Source organism: Spinacia oleracea, chromosome 3 (assembly GCF_020520425.1).
Source record: "Spinacia oleracea cultivar Varoflay chromosome 3, BTI_SOV_V1, whole genome shotgun sequence".
In the NCBI taxonomy this organism is placed as follows: domain Eukaryota; kingdom Viridiplantae; phylum Streptophyta; class Magnoliopsida; order Caryophyllales; family Amaranthaceae; genus Spinacia; species Spinacia oleracea.
The window spans coordinates 79,170,131-79,181,216 of NC_079489.1; the positions used below are offsets into that span (position 1 = coordinate 79,170,131).

The window sequence follows — 11,086 nt, forward strand, 5'->3', positions numbered from 1 at the left end:
GCCACGAGGGCGCCCGCACGCGTGCGCTCGGCCCACGCAGCCCACGCTGGGCAGCCTTGCCTTGGCGCGCTGGGCCTGGCGCTGCCTTGGGCTGGGCGTTGGCGCGCGTCTTTGCTTGCTGGGCGATGGCCTGGCTTCGTGCTGGGCCTTCGTCCGATGCTTATTCGTACGATATGCTTCCGATTAAATTCCCGGTTCCGAAATTCATTTCCGATACGAACAATATTTAATATTTCCGATTACGGAATTAATTTCCGTTTCGAACAAATATTTAATATTTCCGTTTCCGGAACTATTTTCCGATTCCGATAATATTTCCGATTCTGACAATATTTCCGTTTCCGGCAATATTTCCGATTCTGGCAATATTTCCATTTCCGATAAGATTTTCCGATACGTACCATGTTTCCGTTTCCGGCAACATCTACGACTTGGATAATATTTATATTTCCGATACGATCCATATTTCCGTTTCCGGCAATATCATCGTTTCCGGAGTATTCATTTCTTGCTTGTGACGATCTCAGCTCCCACTGAAACCAAGATCCGTCGATTCCGAATATCCATAGATAGAGTATTTAATGCCATTAAATACTTGATCCGTTTACGTACTATTTGTGTGACCCTACGGGTTCAGTCAAGAGTAAGCTGTGGATTAATATCATTAATTCCACTTGAACTGAAGCGGCCTCTAGCTAGGCATTCAGCTCACTTGATCTCACTGAATTATTAACTTGTTAATTAATACTGAACCGCATTTATTAGACTTAACATTGAATGCATACTTGGACCAAGGGCATTATTTCCTTCAAAGATGGCCCTAAAAGCCTAAAGCATATGCCAAACGGGCACAAGTATATCTTGACGCCTACACCCTGGCTTCCAGCAAATCCTTAGACAGCATTCCAAAAATCGTAACAGTATTTTGATTCACTCATATAATCCTGTACGAACCCTTCTATAAATCAACCTACTTAGGACACCTCGGATTGTACACAGTAGGACTCGGATTTCAAATAATTTTCAAAAACTTCTTCGAACATAATAAAGTGTCGTTGGTTTAAGCTAAATATGCATTTATCTCGATGTTGCAAGTGAGTCAAAAAATTTCTAAATATGATTATGGGTAAAGAAAGGCACCTAGCTTTTTGTCAAGGCACACTTCCACACGTGACTACCTTGACCATAGCAATGTCGCACAATACGACATTTACTAGAGAAGTAGCAAATCACTACTCGAACGTACCTCGCACTAAACGAGTCTGGTTCAAACTATTCATGATCCATGTCACCATGAATGCATAAAAACGTATGCCAAGCATTATAGCACCAAGCCAATCCCGTAGCTACAATTGCGGGCCTGAGAAAAACACTCTAAAAATGCTTGAAATGATGATTTTATTCTCGACGCTAATGCTATACACACGTCATAGGGGCACAATCCTAAGCTTTAAACGTGTAAAACGAACCTTAGAATGGCTACAACCCCTCCCAAATTCTAAGCACTACTTAGAATATATAAAGTCACCCCACTAACAAGGGTAACTGAAAATCGCGAGTCACCAAAACTCCGATCAAACTACTGCACATAACGCTCGCCCTACAAGCACCCGTTACACAGTCTACGTCGTTCCAAAGCAAAAGAAAAAGAAAAATCAAGGATAAAAAAAACTGTCAAATTCTGCCCAGAAATCATTTTCAACGCCCAGAGCTGGGCGCCGATATCTTTAACGCCCCAGCCTGGGCGCTGAATCTTTCTGCTAGCCAAGTTTTGCCAGATATAAAAATAAGAAAGAAACACCTATGAATCCTCGCATTGAACGAAGTAATAAGCCGTGCACACCCACGCAGAAGGTGCTACACTTGTTCGAGCACCTAAACGAGGCGTGAGAAAGTACTCCAATGCAAAAAATAATAATGATATCCCAACACCTGGAGGAATGTTCTAAGACACGTTGTTAGGCCACGCAAGCCTACATTGCACCATAAGTTCAACCATTCCACAGTACAAGTCTAAAAAAAAAGTAAGGCACATTGCACTAATGAGGGCGCGACCAAGAGTAAGAGGCAAAGACTAATTATCGCCCAAATGCAAGCCACACGACTTCTACATTAAGGATTAAAGGTAGCAAAATATTACCTACCACGGAAGGGATAGCTCGCACCTACACGAGTGGAACCCCAAGGCATCTTTCTCGAAAGAACCTACGAAAATCGTACGCCAAAAGGAAGCATCCCAACATGCATACTTGGGGGCTCCAAGCTACGAAACAACCATAGAAAAATAAAAAAAATCTCGAAGCAAATGTTTGAACAATCGAAAGGGCACGATGTTTGAGCCCACTTCATGAATGGGCCTGAACCCTATCAAGCTTCTAAGCAAACTATTCAAAATCAGTCATTGCTCAAAAAAATGATTCAAGCAAACTGATTAATGGACCGCACACAACGGCCATTCCATGAACGCTCGTTCGCACATACATATCATCATTCTAAGTATCGAACATTCACGAACGCGTTCAAAAGAGAAAATATATACGAGCGATCAAAAATATGCGCCTCAAGGTATGCTCCTCGGGTCATATAGACTCGCCCAACTATTGCAATAACTGAACGCCTTGAGAGCGACAGTTCCTTTAAATAAGCGCCCCAAAGCAACAAACACCATAGTCCACCAATCGGCTACGGCTTCTCGAGAAATCATCACGATCACTCAGCTCATTGTGATCTCTAATAAAATTCTACGTTCCAAAGATAAAGAAAAACAAGAGAGAAAAGAATACGTAGAATCTCCAAGTGAAATAAGCGTACGGAAAAGAGGCAGATTTGCCCAATAATCAACTCTGACGCCAAATCCCACGCCTGACTTTGGGCGTTGAAGATTAATCCCACAATCGTTCTAAGCTAAGAAATGGCGAACGAATAAGGAAATAATAAACACCGTTGGTCCACTAATCGGCTACGGCTTCTCGAGAAATCATCACGAGAGACTCCTGCCTGGGACGCACTTTCAACGCCCAGGACCAGGCGCCAGATATTCCGACGCCCAGCCCTGGGCGCTGAAAATCAGCTCAACTCATTGCGATCTCCAAAATTCTACGTTCCAAAAAAAAAGGAAAAAAACAAAAGAGAAGAGAATACGTAGAATTTCCAAGTAAAAAAGAGGCCAACTGTGTCATCAAAACACCAGCCCAAACAACATTTTCAACGCCCAACCTAGGGCGTGAATTATTTCAACGCCCAGGCCTGGGCGCCGAAAATGAACCCAGTCTCAAGAAAGGCCCTAACTTCTATAGGCCCCTGCCGTATCCATTCGACTCGAAAATTGCCGATTTCTTTACTGAAAGTCGCACCTCACGGCTTTGTTAAGAGTAGCACACCACTTCAAAGACCGCTCGCACATACGAGCGCGACCCCAAAAATGATTAAAAGACGTTATAAAAAACGTACCCCTCTTGGCGAAAAAATGACCGACAAGCCCAAGTGCTTGGGGGCTCGCGGAAAAAATATATATAGTCCAACAAAGAGTGTGCGGAGTCGAAATCATATTCCCGGACTACGCTACACGCAGTCCTATGTTTGGATAATCTCAAAAGAACGGGTTTCGGCCTCAGAGAAAGGTCGCCGTTGACACTTGTACATGGTCCTCTGATCAAAGACCAAGTAGTGGCAAAAATCGAGCCGTAAAGACTAGCTCAAAACCATGAAAAAAGATTACCACAAGACAAAGGTCCGTCTAAGCCGTTGTCAACCCACATTCAGGTTACAACTAAGCCCGAGCATCCCTCGAAAGAATTCGCTATTGCAAGAATGAATAAAAGAAATTCTCAAAAGAAATCACGATGAAAAAAAAATAGGAACTTGCCCATCTCAGTTGGCAAGATCGCGTCACGAACCACGCGAGTTCCAAATCGAAAAAAAACGAATTCAGGGACGTCCACCCTTAGCGGACAGGGCTCGCCCACCCTCAGCGGGCGGGGTCTGCGTCACTAGCCGCGCAGGTTCTCAGTTTTCGAAAAAGAATCTTCAAAAAAAAAAATATATGTTTACAGGCTCGCCATCTTCATCCGGCGGGGTCTACGTCGCAAATCACGTAGGTCCTTATTTTCAAAAAGCAAAAACAAATTTCAAAATAGATTCGTCCACTTCTATCGGACGGGGTGTCCACCCTTAGCGGACAGGTTCGCCATCTTTAGCCGGCGGGGTCTACGTCACAAACCGCGTAGGTCCTTATTTTCAAATTTCAAAAACAGATTCGTCCACTTCTATCGGATGGGGTGTCCACCCTTAGCGGACAGGCTCGCCATCTTTAGCCGGCGGGGTCTGCGCCACTAACCGCGCAGGTCCTTAGTCGCTGCAGCGATAACTTTTTCTGGTTTTGCCTTTTTCCAAAAATTAAAGGATTGGTTTTCCGTTTTTCCAAAAAAGAACGATGTGCTGGATTTTCCTTCGTTTTACGTCCCATAAAAACAAGGGGGTTTTCTCGTTTAGCTAACCCTAAAAATGAGAATCTTTAAAAACATTTTTACCTCGTGATTGGGCTTGGCCAGGCCCAATTACACTTTATAGCTTTGATTTCGAAAACATCTGTAGCTACTCCCAATGACAAAGTGAGGGAGTTTTTACGCCTCTTTAGATACTTCCAATAACAAAGTGAAGGAGTTTCTATACTATCCGTTGACAAATCCCAATGACACGTGAGGAATATGTCGACACTTCAAGTGAGACCCTTAAGTCAAATGTTATCACTCGGGGGCTCGTGAGACCCTCGCAAAACAGGTCACCATGACTTGTGTGACGCACTCCGTCTAATACTTTGACCATCGTCTTACTCCAAGACTCAGTCAAAGTGGGGGCTAACTGTAGACACCTACTTTTGTCCCCATTCCCGAAAGGGAAGGTTCGATGATGAGAACATAAATCTCCACTTGACAACGCATCTCCTATAAAATAACGAATCTCAATTCCCCTTTTCATTTCACCCGAAACCTGCCATTTATAGAAACCTGCTATTTATGGAAACCTGCTAAAAATAGTAACTTCCGTAATGGGTAGTTGTTAAAAGTGGCAAGTCATAAAAGATAGAAACCTGTTAGAATTAGGTGTTGCACTCCAACATAAATCCTAAATGAGATAGAAATTGCGAGAGGATCCTATTCCTAATACGATTCGAAAATAAGAGTCACGTATTGATTGAAATCCTAACGAGCCTAGAGTTCGTAACGGGCCCAGATGCATTCCATCATAAAATTAATACGCACTAAAAGACTCGATTAAGTCTCATACACTCCGGATTCTAAGAGTCCGAATCTGACAAAGAAACGGCCCATACCCTATTTTCAACGCCTGGCTCTGGGCGCTGAAATTACCTGGGAAATGTTCTTTCCTAATTCCTCGTGGATTAGAGTTCTACAATTCTATCTTTCCACGAACTCTTTTATATAAATATAGCCCCAAGTTCGACGCGAAAGGAACACACACACACAATTCATATTCTGAGTATTGACTCCAACCCCTAAGCCTAAGCCTCACGCTGCGAAATTAATCACGCGTTCTGTCGCAATCGATCCAAAAATCGAACAGAACGTATCCTGACCCGTAACTTGAGATTCGTTAAATAAAAGGAGAAATAGCAAAGTCAAAGTGGTTAGTTTTCTGAGAACCATGACGCACCTCTCAAGGGTGCGTCGTAATGTGTCCCTTTCCATGATTTAATTGCTTTCCTCGCCCTTTTATAAACTGTTAAACTAATTAAATCTGATTGTTCTATCACGCCTAATAAAGGTAATATTTTGGGAAATCGGATTATCATGCTAGGTCCCTTAAAACAATCTAAATCAGATAATCGCGATCGATCTAGTATTATGTGTTGCATATTGTTAAAATCAACTCAGATTAGTTTAATAGTTAACGCATGTCCCTTCAATTATTTATGCTGAGCTAGTAAGGATATCCTGCCTCTGGAGTTATCGACGAGCGAGTACTCCTCTCGGTAGTTACAGTCCCCCGAACCCTCAATCTCTACCTTGCGGGTGTATGTTGAGAGATCCCCACACCAGGGATCACAAGGGAACCTACGGCCGTCGTGGTTAAACATAATTGCACTCCCTTTATGTCACGATAATCGGGTTTTGTCAGTTTTTCTCATTGTCGTTAAAAACTGAATGGCGACTCCTATATTACTAGTCAATTGGGTGTAAACTCACAGGAAATCCAATTACACTTGATTTGACAAAAAGAAACGTCACACCCACGAGGGACGAGGTCACGCATTAGCCTCGTGCTTTTTCGACCCCCTCACACCAATTGAATTACATAATTGGGGGAAAAACCCTAATTGTTCGACAGTTAAATTCCACAAAATTAAAGCAAATCCTTACCCAATACTTCGCGAAGAGACTCGAATTATGATGGAGATGATTGCAGTGATTACTTGTTCAATTTAATTTGCAGAGGGAATCGAAAAAATTTCGAGCGTTGATTTGGGGAGGAAGAAGAGGGGGGATGAAAATTTTGCGATTTTTTTTATAAGGTGTTTATATACCCAACAATTTTTGGAGGAAAATGGGTGCAGCTAGTGAAATGAGGGAACACGTGACTATCACGTTCAACGCCGGAATCGATGAGTCAATGCCGGAAATTTTTTTTTTTTCTTTCGCAAATAATTTTTGCGTTTAGGTATGTTTTCACAAAAAAAAAATAAAAAAAAAATTAAAATGTCCATTTTCGCAAAATCTGGACTATAAAAGGTCTCTTTTAGCAATTTCCCAAAATTTTACATAACTTGTCTAAGAAAAACACTATTATAATAAGAAAATTATTAGTAACATTATTGTAATTGTTAGTAGAATATGGTTTATCAGATTATCAAATCAAGGCTCGAACTAGCTCGAAACTCGGTTCAAACTCGAAGGATTCTTATCAAGCCTGGCTCGATAAGGATTTTTTAGCTCAAGGTAAGTTCGAGCTCAAGTTCAAACTCGGGAAAAATTAACCAAATCAAACCGAGCTCATTAAAATTCAGCTCGGTTCGGCTCGTGTCCACCCCTAGTAACATAACTCGGTGGTTATGGTTATTACCAGTAAGAAAAGAAAAGGGATAATATAGAAAAGAAAAGATGCTCCTACATTGCTGGCTGCTGCAACTTGCCTTCTTTGCTGGAAAATTAAAACCTTTATACCCTCTCTAAAAACATACTACTACTTAAATTAACACACAAAATCATCACCATTTTGTCATCTTTCTTCTCCATCTTCTACTGTATTAAACAATTACACTTATACCAATCACCGAATTTCAATTCACCCCTCTTTTAATTTAATTACTAAAAACCCACCTTCATAACCCTCTAATCTCCCCCCTTTCAGCATTTCCCTCCTCCACTGAAATATGATTTCACCGGCAGCCACCCTTATTTTCTCTCTCCTGGCCTTCCTCTTTTTCTCAGCCTCCTCCTCAGCCGCCGCAGTAAAAGTTTCCTCCCACACCTTTGGTTTCCCCTTTAACCAAACATACTATGATACCTTCGAAGTCCAATCTCCGGCCATGATTAGCAACGGCGCTCTACAAGTCACCCCTGACTCCGCCGGCAATTTCTCCTTAACTAACCGCTCCGGCCGTGTTCTCTTCAAACAACCTTTCCATTTATGGGAATCGCAAGGCCAAAACAATAACCGTGTTGCCTCATTCAACACAACTTTCCTCATCAATATCTTCCGCGTCAACAACACTGACGGCACCCCCTTTACTAGCCCTGGCGAAGGTGTCGCCTTCATCATAGCCCCTGACCTCGCCGTCCCTCCTTCCAGCTCCGCCGAGTTTCTCGGTTTAACCAATGCCTCCTCCGACGGAAACGCTAGCAATAGGCTCTTCGCCGTCGAGTTTGACACCGTCCAGAACGGCCCTTACGACCCCGATAACAACCATATTGGACTCGACATCAATTCCATCAGATCTAACCACACAGTTTCTCTCTCCGATTTTAACATCACCCTAGCTCCACTCGGGACAGTGTTTCACAAGGTGTGGATATTTTACGACGGAGGGGAGAGAAAATCGCTCACGGTTTACATGACCGACCTGCACGACCAGCAAGCGGTAGCGCGTATGCCTGAAACGCCGGTCATGAACGTCTCCGGCATCGATCTGAGTGAGATTGTCAACCCGGTATCTTACTTCGGGTTTTCCGCGTCAACTGGAGACGACATCGCTGAGCTGCACTGCGTTCTGAGCTGGAATATTACCGTTGAAATGATCAAAGATCCCGGCGTCGGAAAATTAACTATCATCCTGGCCGTGGTGATTCCGGTGATGGGAATACTATTACTATGCGCCGGAATAGGAGTGTATTTTTGGAATAAAAGGTCGCGAAGATCGATGTCGGACCCCAACATACTGGGAGCTTTGAAAAGCTTGCCGGGTATGCCGAGGGAGTTCGATTTCAAGGAATTGAAAAAAGCGACGGGTAATTTCGACGAGAAAAATAAGTTGGGACAAGGTGGTTATGGGACGGTGTATAAAGGGTTGTTGCCGGTGGAAACTGTAGATGAAGTTGCGGTGAAGAAGTTTTCGAGGGATGAGATTAAGAGCAAGGATGATTTCTTGGCTGAGCTTACTATTATTAATAGGTTGCGCCACCGAAATCTCGTCAAATTACTTGGTATGTTTTCTGATTCGATTCAATCATTTTATTCCTTGGTGTATTAATTGTGCTAGTTGTGGTTCGAATATGACCTTTTGTAGGGGGCTTATTAATTGGGGACACTTGGTACTTTACTATTTGGCTTTCGTACTTTTACGATTGCTATGCTAGCTGAACAACTACGAGTTATGATTATGAACAAAGATTAGTTTTGTATGGAGAAAATGTCTTTGTTGTTTTCAACTATGAATTGGAACGATTTGTTAATACTTGTATATAACCTTAATCTCGTCAAATAAACTTGATATGTTGTCTCAGGATGGTGCCACCAAAATGGGACACTCCTCCTAGTGTACGAATACATGCCCAACGGCAGTCTAGACAAGCACATATTCTGCGCAGATGACAAGAAGCCCTTGAGTTGGGAACTCCGGTTTAAGGCTCTGAAGGGGGTAGCCTCTGCTCTTCATTACCTCCACAATGAGTATGATGATAAGGTGATACATCGGGACCTTAAGGCAAGCAATGTGATGCTGGATACCCACTTCAATGCCCGTCTTGGTGATTTTGGGTTAGCTCGTGCATTAGACCATGAAAAAACCTCATATGCGGAGATGGAGGAAGGTGTGCATGGCACAATGGGGTACATTGCTCCTGAATGCTTCCACACAGGCAAGGCCACGAGGGAGTCTGATATCTTCGGCCTTGGGGCAGTCCTTCTTGAGGTGGCTTGTGGGTTACGCCCTTGGACAAAGAAGGGCGGATATCAGTGTACAGTTGACTGGGTATGGTCAATGCACAGAGATGGAAACATACTTGGAGCAATTGATGAGAGGTTGGGAAAGGAGTATGTAGCTGAGGAAGCAGAAAGGGTTTTGCTGCTAGGTTTGGCATGTTCTCACCCGATGGCTGCTGAGAGACCTAAGACACAAGTGATCAAGCAGATACTGTCAGGGACAGTGCCTGTGCCTTTAGTCCCGCCTTTCAAGCCATCTTTCGTGTGGCCAGCAATGGGACCTATGGACGGCACCACCTCAGGCACAACAGCCGAGACCACTATCACATCATCACAATACGATTTATCCAGTTGGACTCCCTGTTCTGTAAGTCCACACAGTGGTAGTGGATTCTCCTTTGCATGACAGGAATATCGGATCAGTTAACAGCAGCAACAAGTGTAAGGCATTCCTGCTGTCCTGCTGTCTTTTTTTTCCCTTCTTCCTCGTAACTTTTCTGTCCTTTTATATGAAAAGTTTTGCTTAGAATTATAGTTCAAGTCTTTAGCACTTGTAATTTGTGTCCTATTTTTTATTTTTATTTTACTTTCCACTTAATTTGTACATGGGAAAGGGGATGGATGACCTCTGTAAATCATAGTTTGATTGTTTCTTTAGTTGTACGGAGTACTTGTATTCCTGTGTGTTGGACTGTTATGTGTAGGCAGTTATTTACCAGGCCGATTAACGATGTTTTTGAAGAAAGTTGATTATTTCATACCAACTTCGGAGTATATAATTTACAGAACTCACTCATCTAGCATTTCATTATCTTCATTATACCGGTATGAGATTGGCGCAGCAGGCAAGTTGGAAAATGCTACTATTCTTATTGATTCTTAGCAACTGGTGCAATTAGCTTTTGAAGTTTTATAGGAAATGCATATTAGATGGACCTTAGAAGAAACAAGATCGTAGGTAAGCATGTTTACAAGGTGGAGCGACGGCGAGTGAGTCAAGCTAATATTCTTGCAAACGAGATTTAATTTCCTTTTCTACTTTTACATAATATTATTTAATTAGCTTATATATAAAAAAAATTAACAAAAAATTAAAAAATCTTTTCATTATACAACGTTCTTTCTAACTAAAAGGAGGATAGACACAAGTGCGAATAAGAAACAAATGATGACTATGTTACTTTGAATTTTGACAAGGACAACATTGTTATTAAATAGCTCAATAATTTGAGTCGACCGGTCAAATTGTTAAGTCATCTTCAATTAAATTAATAGAGTCGTTAATGATCAATATCAAGTAATTAGCAAAATTTTATCTGGTCACTTAATTGGATTATATGCATGTTTGACTGATTAAAATAAAGTTCCTCCGTTGACGAAGACAAATTAGAAGCTCAAGTAATCATAGTTAATTGTTAATTCTCTATATTTTATTCTTTCAGAGTCATTATCTGTTCAACAAGAACTAAACCAAGAAGCATGATGTAGAACAAGAGCAGAGAAGCAGAACCCTCAACCTTTGGATTTTAGGAGAAAGTTTATTATTAGCGACGAAAGTCTTTATTTATTTATTTTGGTTCTACTGCGAGGAGTTCCAACCGTTTCGTCGAATGGAATAATCTCTCTCGGGAGAGTTTGCATGGGTACCTCGATGGGTAGCATTCCTCCCCGCTGAGTTTTTTCCATATCCATGGCTCAAGCCCAAGAT

General features: G+C 42.2%; 1 protein-coding gene across 2 annotated transcripts; it reads left to right on the forward strand.

The window, feature by feature from the left end:
- The first annotated feature begins 6,815 nt into the window (after positions 1-6,815).
- Positions 6,816-11,027, forward strand: LOC110791501 (probable L-type lectin-domain containing receptor kinase S.5). Of its 2 annotated transcripts, XM_021996253.2 has the most exons (3): positions 6,816-8,660; positions 8,961-9,819; positions 10,821-11,027. In XM_021996253.2, the coding sequence occupies exons 1-2, from the start codon at positions 7,391-7,393 to the stop codon at positions 9,782-9,784; spliced, it is 2,094 nt and encodes a 697-aa protein (XP_021851945.1). In that variant the 5' UTR covers positions 6,816-7,390; the 3' UTR covers positions 9,785-9,819; positions 10,821-11,027. The 2 variants fall into 2 exon arrangements, with proteins under 2 accessions (XP_021851945.1, XP_021851944.1); XM_021996252.2 differs by lacking the exon at positions 10,821-11,027 and having other exon boundaries at positions 8,961-10,142.
- Positions 11,028-11,086: the final 59 nt, after the last annotated feature.

Coding starts and splice junctions, on each gene's coding strand:
- LOC110791501 (XM_021996253.2), top strand. CDS start 7,391: ATGATTTCACCGGCAGCCACCCTTATTTTCTCTCTCCTGGCCTTCCTC. Junction 8,661..8,960: donor AAATCTCGTCAAATTACTTG/GTATGTTTTCTG, acceptor ATGTTGTCTCAG/GATGGTGCCACCAAAATGGG.